The sequence below is a fragment of the Lissotriton helveticus genome, chromosome 2_2 (assembly GCF_964261635.1).
Source record: "Lissotriton helveticus chromosome 2_2, aLisHel1.1, whole genome shotgun sequence".
In the NCBI taxonomy this organism is placed as follows: domain Eukaryota; kingdom Metazoa; phylum Chordata; class Amphibia; order Caudata; family Salamandridae; genus Lissotriton; species Lissotriton helveticus.
The window spans coordinates 372,278,455-372,295,985 of record NC_136060.1 but is presented as its reverse complement, the minus strand read 5'-3'; the positions used below and the strand labels follow the sequence as shown (position 1 = coordinate 372,295,985).

The following is a 17,531-nucleotide window of genomic DNA, read 5'->3' as shown; positions in this document are numbered from 1 at the left end:
TAAAATTACCAATTGCAAAAAGGTTCTTGTATTTGTTTATATAAATACAGTGTATGTTGTTTACAATACACCTTCCTCTCTTACGGGGACCCCTTATATATGTACCATCTGCCCCTTATGCAGTCGGATTGGGCCGTGACCCTGCCTCGGCCACTGGCTCGTGGACTGTTGTTGCTTTGCCCGCTAGCGGCCATTTTTACCAGGTCCCACGGGTCCCTCCGGGGTGCATTTTCCAGCATGGCTGCCAGGATCGATGCCGAGAAACGGAAGACTAAGACGCCTCTCTGAGGGGGCCCGGTCCAATCCAATGTTATAGACCGGTACACCCTAACTAAAGGATCTCCTGGTGGCGCTAGCCACCCCCCGGGGGACCCCAAGGACGATTCCACCGTCTCTGCGGATCTCTCTCTTCAGGAAATCATGGGCGCCATTGCCAGTATGAAGGAGACCATAGGTCAACAGTATGAGGCTCTTGCCCGTAAAATCGACTCTGTGCCAATCGATGTCACCCTGATCAGAGCCGACCTAGCTAAAACCAACGAGAAAGTGAAGTCGTTGGACCTGAAGACTTCTAGCCTCACGGCCGATGTGTCTGAGCTTCAGACCGAGACTGGCACTCTGAAATCGGCTGGTGATCTTCTGTCTCAACGGTTGGAGGATTTTGAAAACAGGGCAAGGCGCAATAACATTCGCGTCATAGGTGTTCCGGAGACTTCCAGGGATCTCCCGACGCATCTCCTGGTTGAGGATCTTGTCCTGAACCATCATGCCCCTTCTGGACTGAGCAAGTTTTTTGCAGTGGAGCGCACCCATCGAGTTCTGGGTGGTAAGCCTAAACTGGGCGCCCCTCCGAGGCCTATCATCGCAAAGCTTTTTCACTTCAGAGACCGTGATGCTATCCTACAGGCTTTGAGGGTGAGCGGCCCGGTGAAATTCGAGAACTCTACAGTCAACTTTTACCCGGACTTTACTCAGCTCGTCCAGAGCCAAAGGATGGGTTTTCAGGGGGTAAAGCGACGTCTGCGAGACCTGGGCCTGAAATACGCAATGCTTTTCCCTACTAGGCTTCGTGTGGAGTATGACGAACTGACACTTTTCTTTGATCGACTGGAACCTGTGAGTGACTGGCTGGACTCTCTGCCTGCCCGGAGCGATCGCACTGAGCACCCTGGTGGTGCCGAGGGTGGTGAGCCTCGCTAAAACTGATGACTCGGCCCCTATTTCCCGATACGTGACATTGGTCAGCTGGATTCTGAGCTTTTTCTATGTATGTTTTTTGTTGCTGTTCTTCTAGGGTGGCGGGGGAGATGGGCCTCTTTCCTCCTCTGGGGTCTTTCTGTAGATTGGGACTGTTAGGGCGACAGGCACACTGCATGTTGGGGTGGCTATTTAGTCTTCTGCAGGGGTGCAGGGAGGGGGGAGTTGTAACGGGAGTTGGTTGGGGGTGGGAAGGGGTGTTTGTGAGTTTGTTTTTCTTTCTCAAGGCGACGTATTGGTTTCTTTCAAGCTTCGAATGTTCTGCTCTTTGTGGGGTGACTCCTGCATTATCTGTTGGGATGGGGGTAGTGGGTTGAGGCTAATGTCTTGGAATGTTAATGGATTGGGCGACCGCATAAAACGGGGTGTGGTGCTGCAATATATGCGTCGCTTGTCTCCTGACGTGGTACTTTTGCAGGGGACGCATTTGGTGGGAAATATGTGTCATGCAATGAATAGGTGGGGTTATCGACTGGTTGCACACTCCGGGTTTACCTCTGGTTCTAGAGGGGTGGGTATTTTGATTCGGTCTTCTCTTCCTTTCGAGATTGACGATGTAATCCTCGAAGGCAGAGGGCGCTACGCCGTCCTCACCGGTAGGTGGGAGGGTAGGTCCCTTACTTTGCTCACTGTGTACGTTCCACCGGGTCTCCAGACTTCTACCTTCTCAGATATTGGTCGTCTGTTACTGGAGCTCCCTGAAGGTATCCTCCTCATCGGTGGGGACTTTAATGCGGTACTTTCTGGCACTTTGGATCGTCACCCCCCCGAGGGATATTCCCAACTCTCAGTCATGGCTACGTGGGTTCCTGGACACTTTTGGTCTGGTGGACTGCTGGAGACTGATGCACCCGACTCAGTCAGTACACCTTTCACTCTGGGGCCCATGGGAGTCTTTCCAGACTTGATTACATTCTCATGCCCGCTGTCCAATCCTCTTCTGTTCGGGAAATTAGACACTTGGCTCGGGGCATTTCCGATCACTCCCCATTGTGGTTCTGTATGGATACTGGGGCGAATGTTGGGGGACGGGTTGCCCCTATCAACCCTTGGCACTTGCGTAATCCCAAAACCCGTCACAGTTTGGTAAAGTCCCTGGACCACTATTTCCTGGAGAATGAGGGGTCTGTTTCTTCCTCTGTTTCACTATGGGAGGCCTTTAAGACTGTTATCCGTGGGCAGGCCCTATCCTTAATTGCGGAAAGCAAGAAAGTTAGGAATCAGGAGGTGGTGAGTCTTGGGGATGAAATATTGGAATTGGAGGCTGACCTAGAGTCCGGTGTCACCAAGGATAGACTCCACGCCCTTGCTCTGAAGCAACTAGATTATAAATCTCTTGTTACTGATGCTGCCAAGTCGATGTATAGGGAGCAGCAGGGTAAACTGTATGATGTCGGGGATAAGGCGGGTAAACTGATTGCATGGCTTGACAAGAGGGAGAGAGCGAGTCGTGTGGTTCCTGTGATTCAGACTTTAGATGGTGTGAGTGTGACTGACCCGAGTGAGATAGTGGAGTGTTTTGCGGATTATTTTCATGGTGTATACTCCCCGGTGTCCGAAAGGGAGGAAGAAGACTCCCATTCATTGTTGCGCGACATCGCGTTGCCTTGCCTTTCTGAAGAAGATCGGAAGTGTATGGATGCACCGCTGTCCGTGGATGAGATTGCGACCGCGATTCGTTCTCTCCGTTCCGGCAAGGCTATGGGCCCGAACGGCTTGCCTATCGAGCTGTACAAACTGCGACCTGATAGTCACTCCATATCTCCGTGATATGTTTCTGGAGTCACGTGACCTGGGAACTCTCCCTTGTGACCAGCGTCTGGCAACGATCGTAGTCATTCCCAAGGAGGGTAAACCTCGGTACCTTTGCGCATCATACAGGCCCATCTCCCTGTTGAACGCGGAGCCTAAGGTTCTTGCCAAGGTTCTCGCTAATCGTTTGCTTTCTGTTATCTGTGACCTGATCCATCCGGATCAATCCGGTTTTATACCGCATCTCAATCTGAGGCGGCTGCATGGTGTTCTCGCGAGAGCAGGGTCTCTTTCGGAGCCGGCCATCTTGGCCTCCTTGGACGCCACGATGGCCTTTGATACGATTGAATGGCCTTATCTTTGGGCCGCCCTTGCGAAATTTGGTTTTGGTTCGGAATTTGTCGGGTGGGTGCAGCTTTTATACAAGGAACCATTGGCGCAGGTCGTTGTCAACGGTCGTGTGTCCGCGCCCTTCGTTCTCGGGAGGGGTACCAGACAGGGGTGCCCGCTGTCCCCCCTTCTCTTTGCTCTGGCTTTAGAACCGCTTGCGGCCTGGCTCCGATGGGAGCCGTCGATAAAGGGCATCCGGTGGGCCCCCGATTTCGAAGACCGAGTTTCGTTGTATGCAGACGATATTCTTCTGTATCTTACCTCTCCTCGTAAGTCTCTTAACGTCCTGTTTGATGTCCTGTCTTCGTTTGGCAAGAATTCCGGATTATTATAAATTGGTCGAAATCCTGTGTATAAGCCATCTCGGGTGGCCTTCCCTCGTTGCCAAGTAGATTTCCCATTCAAATTTCTCGTTCCAGTTTCAGGTACTTAGGAATTTTTATATCGCTGCCCGCTATGAACATAATCTCCTTCCTCCTCTCCGTCGGCTGAGACTGGACGTGGCCCGGTGGCGTAGACTGCCGTTGTCTCCACTCGGCCGCGCCACACTTTTTAAAATGATGTCTCTGCCTCGATTTCTGTATGCACTCCAGAATTCGTTCGACGTCATTCCAGCGAGCTATTTTCGGGAGGTGGAGGGCTTACGGAGACGGCTCGTTTGGGACGGTCGTGCGCGAATTTCTCTCGTAAAACTGACTCTCCCCTGGTATGATGGGGGCATAGCGCTCCCAGATATCAGGCGGTATTATTGGGCCTCCCAGCTGTCTGCCATCAATCACGCATTGTATGCACCCAGTCCGAATCCGGCTTTCGAGATGGACAGGCATCAATTGCCGGGCGGTGACTACAATAGGGCACTCTACTCTCGGGCAGCAGGGAGTGATTTGACTGGACCGACTAGGATTGCGGTGCATGTGTGGAAGGATGCGAGTGCGGCCATGGGATGGTCCGATCGATTGACACGATCTACCCCTTTGTATGCGTCCGAAAGACTGGGAAGCCTGTGGACATCGAAAGGTTTTGAGAAGTGGGACATGATAGGTATAAGCAGAGTGGGTGACCTCTGGGTGAAGGGCGCGGTTAAGTCCTTTGCGGTCCTTCAGAACGAGTATGAGTTGAGTGATAGGGAGTTTTTCCGGTATGCACAGATCCGCCATGCCCTGACGTCGGTCTTCTCCGCCGGCACTGATGTTCCCGAGTCCTCCCCGCTTGAGGACCGCATACTCGATGGTCACCTGCCCGATAGTACGATATCGCTAATATATAAGAAATTGATCAACGTTCGGGCTGATATTCTTGTGCGTCTCAGGGTGGCCTGGACTGGGGACGGGCTGGAGTTGGATGACGAAGACTGGCAGTCGGCAGTGTCTTCCCCAAAGGAGGTCGCCATTCCCGCCCGTCTCCGTCTCGTCCAACTTAAAATTCTTCATCAGGTGTATGTTACTGTTCCTCGATTGGTTGGCATGGGCTTTTCCTCGGATGGGTTGTGTAAACGCGGGTGTGGTTTGAGTGCCACTTTCCTTCATATCCTTTGGGAGTGCCGGGATGTGGCTGCATATTGGACCCGTGTGCATGCAGTGATTGAGTGTGTTACCGGGGTTGCTCTGCTGCCTGAGGCTCGGAGATGTTTGTTAAATGTGTGGGAGCCTAATGATTACAGCGTCGCCCAGACCCGGTGGGCGGCCCTCGGGAACATGATTGCGAAGAGAGAAATTGCCCAGCGGTGGGGTTCCCGACGGGCCCCCACCGTGTCAGTGTGGAAGGAGAGTATGGACTGGTGTATGTTTCGCGAAAAGACCGTGTATATGGCTAGGGGCACGCCTAAGGCGTGGAATAGAATCTGGAGTCAATGGAATGCTTATCGAGGAAACATTTGCACACCCCCACTGGATGACACTCTGGATATTTCTCCGTCCCCCTGATCCGACATTCCTGGATGAATCTATTCCTCTTCTGATTCTCCAACCTCCCCACTGGCCCTACCCCCCCCCCCCCCGGCGGTTTCCGTCGATCTCCTGGTTGCCTGGTTGTTAACCTTATTATGGGTCCCCCCCCCCGTTGGAGCAGGCTTCGTTTACAATGGTTTCCGCCTTGAACTTTGTTTGTTTGTTTGTTTTCTTTTGTATTTTTCCAAAAAATAAAATCTTGATATCCTTATTTCATCCTGTGTTGCAGAGCCTTTAATCCTGTATGTAGCCAAGTCTCTGGGCCATCGACCGATACTTTCTGATGTTCTAACATGTTTATGATACTCTAGCGGCCGGCCCCTGTGGTTGTAGGCCCATACTTGTAACCGTACTTGCATTGCACAATAAAGTTAAAAAAAAAAAAAAAAAATCCACATAATTTATAGAGTGAAAGGTATGACTACCTTGCCCCACCGACCGGCAAACCAATGTCATCTCATATGTAGCCACTGCCTGACGATATAACCCGTTTACACTGTTTAGTGCAGAGAGCATCCGCTTTGGTAAAAGTGACTCACCTCTAGCGTCTACGTTCATTTTAAATCCCGCTAACTAAACTGTCTTTCTAAATGGACACTCTTCAAGAAGGTATACAGATTACTTGAGGAGTGGAGTACATGATGATAATGGATAAAAAGAATGCATATTTTCACTTCACCTTTACACGCCAATATCTGTGATTTGAAATAGCTGAATATTTTATTTTTATGTATATATAATTGTTTTGCTAATAAATTAAATGTAGATATATTTTTTTTAAAGTCTAAGTAAATTAATTTATTTTAACATTTATTGGGTTCTATTTTAAGTCTCTGCCTCCATTATATTCTATGGGAGGATGTTGCATTACTAACGGTTGGCCATGTGTGCTGCTGGACTTACTGCAAATTTACATCTGCGAAACAGCCCCATATTCTTGTCACCAGAGTTAACATATAGATTGTATATCTTATTTTTATGTCCAAAGCATACACCTATATCTTTTTGTTTTCATGACTGCTCTTCCACAGGGGTGTTCAGAAGAATCACAGCAGCTGCTACAAGGCTTTTTAGAGGAGACGGCTCTGAAGGCAGCTTCTACACCTTGGAAAGTCTCAGTGCTCTGGTTCAGAACATGATACCGACTCACCCATCCCTAGTACTTCTGTGGTGTCAAATATTGCTTCTTGTCAACTACACAAACTATAGCTGGTGGTCGGAGGTGCATCAGACATTGAAGTAAGGCTTGTATGCAAAACCAGTCTTATCTCTTGTAGTATATGTGGAAATTATTACTTAAACATATTTAAAAGAATCCCATTGTTTCTTTTCTTCACTGCTTTCATGCAGATCCCAGACTAAAATTTCCCCTTTAAAGAAACATGGCTCTTCATAGACATTCAAATGAATTTAATGACATTTATAAACATTTAGTTCAATGTAATGACGTAACAAAGTTACCAGATGTAGTTGCCTAAAGGAAAGATTTGATCAAGACAAGTTCAACAAAACCCCTGAGGCTAGAAGAAACAAATGGAAACATTTATAAAATAAAAGCCATGCTACATATATAATTCAAAATGTAACCATCATTTAGAGATACAATTGTGTAAAAAATACATGTAGGTAGCACTGAATCCTAATTGTAGGAAAGTAGGATCTGCTTTCATGGTTTTGCTAAGTGTCAGTCTGTTTTTACACTAGTCTGACTGTGATCCTGCTAATCAGGACCCCAGACGACACTGTGCTTTCTCCCTAAATTGACCATAGTTAGTACTTTTGGTGTGTCCTCAATTGGCTACTGGTGTACCCTTGTAAGTTTCTTAAATATGGTACTATGGTACCCAGGGCATAGGTATATCTGTGTCTACAGGCCTGCCATTGCAGCGTGTGTGAGTTGGTGCTTGCACCTCTCATTACAGATATACATTTTCTTATATCTGAGGGTAGTGGACTTAAAACCTATAAGTCAGCCCTATGGCAGGCTCTTCAGTCCTGAGGGCATGGTGCTTGGCTATAAGTATGAGAGTGCCCCCGCAGGAGCAGCACGCCCCTACAAACACCAAAGTCGATTCTCCAGGCTTTGTAAGCACAGTCATTCATTTTAATAAATATAGTGGACATCAGTCAATACGAGATGTCTAAATATATAGTGGCTGCACCGAAACCAGTCATGTTTGGTATCAAACATGTTGAAATCATACCCCAACACCGATTCCAGTGTTGAAAGTTTGATCCCATGTACTGGGGCAGGGGGTGGGGGGGCTCCCTAGTGGTACCCCCCGTACTCCCAGTAACAGCCTTTCAGGACCTGACTGCAAGCTAGTGGTGATGCCGACCACAGACCTGATTCTATCTCCGGCCGCTGAGCCAAGCCCGGGCAGGGGAAGGTAGAATAATAGATTTCCTGTCACAGGAAGGTGTATTGGGCTGGGGTGGGGACACTTGCCAGCACTACCAGACTGATTTGAAGGGAAGGGGAAGGTACAATAATAGATTTCCTGTCACAGGGAGGTGTATTGGGCTGGGGAGGGGACACTTGCCAGCACTACCAGACGGATTTGAAGGGCACATTTGGTGCCCTCCTTGCATACTCCACTGTGAGCCTGTTCAGGCAGCCATTGGCTCCTGCTCTGTCGCGAAACAGGACAAAGAACATGGGAGTATCTTCCCCTCTGTCCATCCCCTTCTGTAGGAGGGACCCCCTGAGTCGTTCCAACTCTTTCCCAAGAACACTTACGGGCTTATCTGTGGGTGGGTGGGTGGGTTTGGGTGGGTCTTCAGGTTCAATCCTGAAACCACTTCACTCTTTGACCATCTGGGCACTTGGACTTCGCCTGGAACCGAGACTGCATCAAGAAAGAGTACTGCTGCTTCTGGTCTTGCTGTTCTGCAAGTCTTCTTCATTGTCTGTGCCTGTGCTTCTTCCAGGATCTTCACCAGACCTGTCTGCATCACGGACACCAGACGTAATCACCCCTAGAATAAAGGAGTCACTAGCCTGCATCTGCAGGCACCCCTACAAAGCTGACCAGTCTGCTGCTCCTGACATCCCACGGACTTCGAAAGGCTCAGCAACACAGGTGGTGGTTCTGCAACTACCTCGAGGTCTGTCCTCTCTGCAATTCTGTGGCCAGTATCCCTCATTGGAACTGCTGGGACTGAACCCCTGTGCACCATGTCGACTTGCCGTTGCCAAGGCTTGCTGGCTCTGCACTCCAGAAATCTTCGGGCTACAAGAAGCTCCAGCCTCCCGCATCTTTTACTGCCAAGTACAGTGTCCTCACCGCATCCTCTGCACTGTGGGCCTTCCTTCTTGATGAACAGCTAAGTCCTCTTGGGACTCCTTCAGCCTGTGGGTCCTCTTGACAGTGGTCTTCTGATCTTGTGGGTCCCCTGGTTGCTCCGGCCTGCTCTGACTCCCCTGCGTGCGGTGAGTCCCTTGGACCTTGCTGGTTCCAAGGTTGCTCCTTCTGCTTTCTCCATGCACGTTTTGGCTACCAAGGCTTGTTGGGTCACCTGCCAGACACCAACCCCCTGGTCCTTGAAATCCGACATTGGACAGCTTGCGGACGGCTCCTGGGCTTTTTCAATGTCGCCTGGTCCTCACACCTGCCTCGACAAGGTCACAGTCTTCACTTTTGAACTGTCCGACATCGGTGGGCATTGCTCTTCCGTGCCTTTTGGTCACCTCCAAGTGGCATAGACTCTGCCCCCTCTGCTTACAGGCTCTCCTCTTCAAGAATCCACCCTTGGATTCCACCGGACTCTTGCACAGTCTTCTCCAGCGGCATATTCTTCGAAATCCTCCATTGTTGTCTACGTCAGTTTCTGACGTCACTTCCCACATATGCACCCTGCTTCCCTGGTGTGGGTATCCTGGTTCCTGGGGTATCCACGGGTGGGGTGACTATCCCACCTTCATTCTTACACAGTGTTTTTTCAGGGTCCTCTGGGCCAGGGTCCTTCTTGAAAACTGCAACTGCGACTTACCCGTTGACTTCCATTGGCCACATGCTGTTTCCACTCTGCACACAAGCTCCGTAGGTTTCCTGGGTACGTACTTGCGGTGGTTCCTTATGTCCCCAGCTCCTCTGAGTCTCCTAGTTCAGGTCTCAACTTCGTCAGCAGTTTGCATCCCTCGTTTTAGTATATGGGTTGGTCTCCCCCTGCAGACCACTGTATTCTGATAGATACATCTGCCGTGTGGATTCCTCACCTTGTGAATATCCCCTTGCGTCAGCAACATTCGGAAATTCTTTTTGTAGCTACGCGCCGAGGTGGGCCTATTGTAAAAAGGGCGGAACTGATGTCATCACGCCGGCGTGGGTCTATTGTAGGCGTCGGTGACGTCAGCGGAGTCGCGAGCGATGCCGTGTCTCTATGACGTCCAAGTCCACGTCGGCGCGAAGCTACAAAAAGAATTTCCGAATGTTGCTGACTCAAGGGGATATTCACCAGGTGAGGAATCCACATGCAGATATTGTATCTACCAGAAAAAGCGTTACCGAAGGTAAGTAACTTGTTCTTTTGTGCTATTTACTGCACCGCAATTGAAGCATTGTTGTCTCTTTGTGTTGATATCCCCGGGTAGAAGATATACTAATGTTTTAGTGAGTGTTGTGTAATAAATAGACATATTTTTATATATACAATGTGTGGTTCTTTTTTAGTTTAACCTACACTACATGATTATACTGGCTTAACACTCCCTCAAGATAAGCCTGAAGGCTGCTCTCTACAGCTACCACTTTGAGACTTTTCTATGGTTATCAAAGACCACTGCAATCACCAGAAGGGTTTGCCTGAATTAATGCAAGGCACATCACATATTTAAGTGTGCACCATATGCTAAGCCAGCCTCCTGCACTAATAAAAATGTGCTCCATTATTATTTGCCCAGCAAATAAAGTGATTCAAGAATGCTTGAATGCTCAGGGCCACTTTCTTGTTCATCATTTTTCATCATCTTTGCACTCAGACAGAGATTACCGTATTCAAATCAGTCTTGGTTCTGTTCCAGTAGAACAGTCTAGCCTGAGCTACTAGGTCAGGTCCCCTGCAGATGGGAAAGCAACTGTAGACCAGTTTCGACCTACTTGGGCCGATCTGTGATATATCGGTGATATAAGGCGTAGGTCCAGTGGCAAAATTAGCACAGGACCAACATCTGGGCATACATATTGCACTTAGGGTGTGAAAAGCAACAAGTAACAAGATGGTTGAATGATTCCTTGAATTAATCTCAGCCATCTATGTAAAAAAGCTTGAAGTGAAGGCTATGAACAGTTTGCAAATTGTCTGAAGTTAAAGTCATGCTCTGAAGAAAGCACACTGCTGAAACGTAATATAACAAATCTTTTCCTTAACATTGGTTTGCCTCTATTGAGAATTATTTTTATTTAATAAATTCCCTTTCTGATGTATCACAGTGCTCCGTTTTCCTCTTCATAGTTTTTGTAGGTGCTAGACTGGATCCAGAAGAATTTTCAGCATTGCTCCCAACACCTTATTTTCCACGAAGAAAAATGAAACTTCCTATGCAAATGCAAGATTTGATTTCTTTTTTAAAAATATTTGTATAAAAAACAAAGGTAAATATATCAATAAAAAAAGTGCCCGAAAATAAACAGGTTAAGCATGTATACTTAACAGCAATTTCTATAACTCTTGCAGAGTAAAAAGTGCACTGTTGCTTTAAGGAGAACCAGTGTTAGTTCATTTTCGGGCCATCAGCAACATTACAACAGATTGAGATCTTTAGAGTGGCCTTGTTTCTAATCTTTGGCACTCTTCTGGCTCCCTCTTACCCAGATGATGGGTTGTGTTCTCCCCCTGGGCCATCCGCAAAAGAGAGTGCCCCCTTCGCTGCAGTGATGAGACAGGCAGTGAAAGTATTCGTTCTACAGCTGCGAACTATGAAAGTCAAAACTAATGTGTTAGCAAACATTTTACAACCTGTACAAACTACTTCTGACTCCTTACTTCCAGTAAATGAAGCCCTGATGATACACCTATGAGCACCTGTTCTAAGCCTTGTTCCTAAGCAGGTACACAGGCAGGTTACCATGCGCCATAGACCAGCACCAGGTGACCCTAACTTCTTGACGTAGCGCCCTGTTCCACAATGTTTGAGGGTTTAGAGTGCCACCTGCAGGGTGAACCCCAGTTTATTCCCTGTATCTCCCTCAGACGGAGATTAAAAACAAAAGTAGAAACATTTGGGAAATTGATGTTTTCTTCAGTCAGTCCCAACTACTTTCTGGGAAGATATTCCCATGCTTTATGGGACATGGTGGCGAGACCAGGTCAGGGTGCGGCCCAATATAATGTTTTAAGACCTGGTCACCACAGACCGCTTAGACATAGCACTCGGCACTAGCGTGGTGCTTTGTTATCCTTGGATGAGATCCACGTGGAAAAGATCTGTAGTGGTGGCTTAACCACAATTGGACCCTTTCCCTGACTCACCAAGGTCTGAAGATGGTTATTGATGCATTACTGCTGGGATCAGAAATTAAACTGGGGAGATGGAGATCATAGGGCTCTGCTTTCCATTCGAGTTCCATCATGATCAAAGAGAGGCCGGTTCAAATTCTCATAGGCAACACCACCTCCATGTAGTACTAAAATGAACAGCGCGGGATGAGGTAATTGGTCCTTTGCCAAGAGGCACTTTGTCTCAGGAAGTGGCTGGAGAACCAGGGTATTTTCCTGGTCTTAAACCACCTGAAAGGACCTTTGAAGGCCAGGGTAGAATAACTCAGTTGGCAGTGCATAGCAGAACATGAATGACAGTTACACCCGAGGTGGCACAGGGCATCTTCCAGCAGTAGGGAGAGCCCAGGCTAGTTCTTTCTGCTATCGTTGAGAACGTGCAGTGTCAAAACCTTTGCACGTTGGAGTTCTGAAAAAGGCCGTCTCTCAGACGTGTTCCAGATAGAGTTGAGTACTGGACTCCTATATGACATTCTGCCTCTGCCTCTACTTCCTCAAGTTCTGAAGAAGATCAGGAACAACTGAGCCGAAGTGATCCTTGACTGGGCAAGGAGAGTGTGTTACTCATAGTTCTGGACACTAGCATCTGTCCTCCAATCAGGTTACTGCTTCGGGATGACATCCTATTGCAGCAACAGAGCAGGGTCTTGCATCCAAATCTGCTCAGTCTACATCTCCATGTATGCACGTATGCACGGGAGAGTACCATGTTTGATCTTCCTTCCACAGTGGTGGGTCAGGCAACACTCTACAAAGTCTGTTTGCACAGGACAATGGTTTGCAGCCTGGTGTACCACACTAATTCCAACCCTATCGCATGCAAAACTGTTAGATGTCTTGTTTGTTGTATATCTGGCCCAGCAAGGACTTACATTTGGCACTTTAAAAGTTTTTTTTTTTAACCCTGTCTGCCTTTTTACATTTAGTGGACCAGCCATTCTTCTTGAAATCACCTGTTAAAATGAGATTTCTCAAAGGTTTGACATATGTTTCCCCCATACTCTTTTTTTTATGCCATAGTGGGATCTCAACTTGGTCCTTACTTTCCTCATGTGCAGTTCCCTAGAACCAATGCTTAGCTGAGCAAAGACAGTATTCCTGTTAGTAGTAACTTTGGCTTATTGCGTGAGCTCTCTCCGTACAGCCACGTTGCGCCACCTTTTTTCCAGTTAAAGTGATGTTGAGAGCCAGGGCAGCCTTTTTGCCAGATGATGTGATAGTTTTTCACATTGGACTGTCTATTACTCTCCCAACATTCTTTACTCTGCCTCACCCCTCAAAGGAGGAGGAGAGACTTAATTTGTTGGATCCCAGAAGAGCTTTGATTTTCTACATCGATCACACCAAAGATCATTGGGTGGATGATCAGCTTTTCATGGGGTTCTTAGTGGCAACGAAAGGCAATGCAGAATTAGATTCCTTACCTTATAATAACCCCCAGGCGTCAGACTGGATCCGGAAAGTTTTCGTCAGCAGTACCCCTGCACGTCGGTAGGCATCATCTGCAGCTCTGCGTCCGTCGTCGTGATCGCCGGGATGATGTCACCGGAGTACTTAGACGCCGCCCTCGCGCGCTGACATCAGTTCTTCTTTTTTTCTGCGCCAGCAAGCACAGATCCGGGAAGAGTGTACCTTTAGTCATTTTTTGACTAACTTTTGGACATTTTTTGTCTATCTTTTTCGAGTCGACATTGACTCCTGGTGCCGGTAGGGATGCCCGGTTTCAAGCCGTGTGATGCCTGTCACCGACTGATGTCGGTTACCGACCACCACAGCCGGAGTGTCTACTGTTTAGGGGCCGACCACGACGACAAGTCGTGCGCCGCCTGCCATGCCTTGACGTCGAAGGCTAGGCGGTAGCGTTCCTGTAAGCTGCTCGAGATCTGACAGTCGGCTCCACGCAGCTTGAAGTCCCGGTCGAGGAGGAGGTCGAGGAACCAGTCACGGAGCCGGAGTCATCACCGTTCATCAGGATCCAAGTCCTCGCATTCCGGTTAGTCAAGGCATGGGAAAAAGAAGAATAAGAAACAGCATTGTTCTTCGATCTCCCCTCGCGCAACTCGGCCGAGGGTTAAGGTGGCACCGCCCCCGTGGCTTAGGCAGAGCCAGCGCAGTCGCATCCAGCCCGACACCCTCCGGTCCCTGGGCTCAATTCGACTCTGGAGCAGATTCGAGACTTCCTCGTGGCCATGAGGACTCTCTTTCCGCCGTCGGGCCCTGCCGTGGCGCCTTCTGGCCCGCGGGTCCGACTGGGGTCCTAGCCCTGTGTTGCCGGCGGCTTCGGCTCTTCCAGCGACTTCGGTCCCGGTGCCGCAGGACACCGTGGGATCCAGGCCTGGATCCCGGCCGACGCCGGTTGACCTCACAACTCCTCTGCCGGCGCCGACCCCCTCTAAGCCACCAACGGCGCCATCCTCTGGTGACTCCGGCCCCGGTTTCAGCTCCGGCCCGGCATGGCATTGGACCAGTGCTGATCGGGGCCTTCTCCGACAGGCAACCTGTCTGACCACGTCCTGATCTCGGAGGACACTGAGGGACAGGGTCAGTGGCAGATCCCTCTCCCTTCCCCAACCGGAACACACAGTGATGACAGATGCGTCCCTCCTGGTCTGGTGGGCCACATGGGAGAGGCGGAGATCAAAGGCCTCTGGTCTCCGGCGGAGTCCTGGCTCCATATCAACCTTCTGGCGCTGCGGGCGATCCAACTTGCACTGAAGGCATTCCTTCCCTCTGTCCGGGGAAGTGCAGTGCAGGTGTTAACCGACAACACCATCGCCATGTGGTATTGCAACAAGCAGGACGGTGTTGGATCTTGGACCCTTTGTCAGGAGGCTCTGCGCCTCTGGACATGGCTGGAACATCAGAGCATCACCCTGGTGGTTCAACACCTGGCAGGTTCTCTGAACGCCAGGGCGGAAAAGCTCAGCCACCGGTGCTTGATGGATCACGAATGGCGTCTGAACTCAGACATGGCGGAAGGTCTCTTTCAGCAGTGGGGAGAGCCTTGGTTAGATCTGTTCGCCACCGAAGAGAACGCGCAATGTTATCAGTTCTGCACATTGGAGTTTCCAAGGCGGCACTCGCTCGGAGACGCTTTCCGTCGCGAGTCAAGTTGCGGTCTGTTATACGCCTCTCCGCCTATACCACTTCTACCCAGAGTGCTGAAGAACATCAGGCGCGACCGGGCCCAAGTCATTGTGGTTGGCTCCGGATTGGGCACGAAGATACTGGTATCCCGAACTACTCAGTCTGTCAATCGATCCCTCGATCCAACTGCCTCTTCGGGAGGATCTTCTGTCGCAGCAGCAGGGGACGTTCCTCCACCGAACCTGTCCAGCCTCCACCTCCATGCGTGGAGATTGAGCAGCGACAGTTGATGCCATTTGACTCCTGAAGTCTGTGATGTAATTCTGGCAACCAGGCGTCCCTCCACAAAAACGGTATCCACCTGCAGGTGGAACAAATTTGTGGCATGGTGAACAGCAAAGGCTGTGGATCCCCTTTATGCCCCTCTTTCTGAGGTTCTCTTTCTTCTTTCCCTGGCCCAGCAGGGCTCTGCTCTGGGCTCCATCAAGGGATATCTTTCAGCTGTTTCAGCCTTCTTGAGGCTTCCTGATCAGCCTTCTCTTTTCAAGCCCCCTTTTGTAAATAGATTCTTGAAAGGCATTAGTCATGTTTCCTCCTGTTCCCTTCGTAATGCCTCAGTGGGACTTGAAGCTGGTGTTAACCTATCTGATATGTGCTCCGTTTGAGCCACTCCATAACTGTCCTCTTCGCCTTCTGACTTTTAAAACTGCTTTTCTGGTTGCCATCACCTCTGCCAGAAGAGTGAGTGAGCTCCAGGCTCTTTCTTCTAAGCATCCTTTCCTCTCTGTCCATCCAGACAAAGTTGTTCTGAGGACTCGTCCTTCTTCTCTACCCAAGGTGGTTACTGCCTTTCACATCGGCCAGACCATTACCGTGCCCACCTTCTTTCCGCCTCCGCATCCTTCGAAAGAGGAAGAGAGGCTCCACCGTCTGGACCCAAAACATGCGCTTTCCTTTTACCTGAACCGCACACAACAGTTCAGGGTGGACGACCAACTTTTTGTTGGATATGTGAGTGCTAAGAAGGGACGGGCGGTGCACAAATGGACCATCTCTCGATGGGTCGTTTTGTGCATCAAGGTCTGTTATTCCTTGGCTAAAAAGGATCCACCTGAGGGGCTGCGCACCCATTCCACTTGGGCCATGGCGGCACCCACTGCCCTGGGATGGGGAGTGCCTTTGCAGGACATTTGTCAGGCAGCTAAGTAGGCCTCGCTGCACATGTTTGCCAAGCACTACTGCCTCGACAGCCAAGTCCGGAGGGATGCCATCTTTGGCCGTTCGGTTCTCCAGGACTTCCTGGTGTGATCTTGGTTCACAGACCCACCACCCGGGTTGGTATTGCTGTGGTATCTATTCTATGGTAAGGAATCTAACTCACGTGTTTCTTTCAGATGCACAAGTTACTTACCTTTGGTAACGATATATCTGTAAGAAACATTAGTTGGTTAGATTCCTTACAGCCCCACCCATCCTCCCCGTTCTGCGAACCGATATCTAGGGTTAAGGTCATCCCTTTCAGGACCCTAGTTTCATGGCACCAGTGTATGTTTCTTGCATGGCTCTGAGTTCCTGGTGCGGAAAGCTATGTACAGAACTGACGTCGGCGCGCGAGAGCGGCGTCTAAGTACTCCGGCGATCACGATGCCGACGACAGACACGGAGCCACAGACGACGCCCACCGACGTGCAGGGGTAAAATAAATGTAAATGTCGGAATTTGTAAAGCGCACAGCTACCTCCACCGGAGGTGTCCCGGCGCTGTCCGTATACCGCTTAGGAACCCTTCCTGGCTTTCCTGGGAAATGTCCACTCCTGGGCACCCCCAGGTGCAGCCAGGCATCCCGGCGCTTTTGGGGCCGTTGTGGAGACTAAGCAAGCTATTGCCCAGAGTTGCAGCGTGGGACCCATGATCAGAACAGGCACTGAGGCGAGAATATCCAGTCAGGGGAATTAATGAGCCGGATACCCGCCGAGGCAGGAATCGAACCCTGGTCCCTGGCCAGAGCTCTGCATCAAGGTGTGCCTGCTCTAACCATTGAGCCACACTTCTCCACACTGCTGGCGAAAACTTTCCAGATCCAGTCTGACGCCTGGGGGGTTTTCTAAGGTAAGAATCTAACTAACTAATGTTTGTTACAGATATATTGTTACCGAAGGTAAGTAACTTGTGCATCAAGGTTAGCCCTCTGCATGCAAAACTGGAAACCATTGGCAAAGAAGCAGCCATTCATACAGGGCCAAGGCTACTACTACTGTGCCTTTGCTTTACTACTAACTAAGTGAATTACATGAAATTTCTACTGCTGTATTTGTGTTGATCTAGAATCATCACAAAAACGGAACAAATTCTACTGTAGCTCTAACACCCACCATGTGCTTCTTGAAGACCATAGAGCAAAGCCCAAGATTCCCCCATGCCATTTTTTTTTGTAGCTTTGTGCATATTTTTGTAGCTGAAGAGTAAAGAAAAGAGAAACCCAGGTATGTAAGAAATTTCTTGTTTTGCAAGTAAATGTCACTTATTTTATTTATTTTATAGAGTTTTATATAGCCTGACCTAGACCCGAGGTTATCAGAGCGCTTTACATAGTTGACTGGC

At 49.4% G+C, this 17,531-nt stretch overlaps 1 protein-coding gene across 2 annotated transcripts in view; it reads left to right on the top strand.

Moving 5' to 3' along the window:
* The window catches only part of HTT (huntingtin), a 1,924,961-nt gene that overhangs the window by 1,086,115 nt on the left and 821,315 nt on the right, over nt 1-17,531 (top strand). For both annotated transcript variants that reach the window (XM_078678546.1, XM_078678545.1), the window contains one exon: nt 6,377-6,584. In XM_078678546.1, coding sequence (XP_078534672.1) covers nt 6,377-6,584 — 208 coding nt within the window. The remainder of the gene's footprint in view (nt 1-6,376; nt 6,585-17,531) is intronic.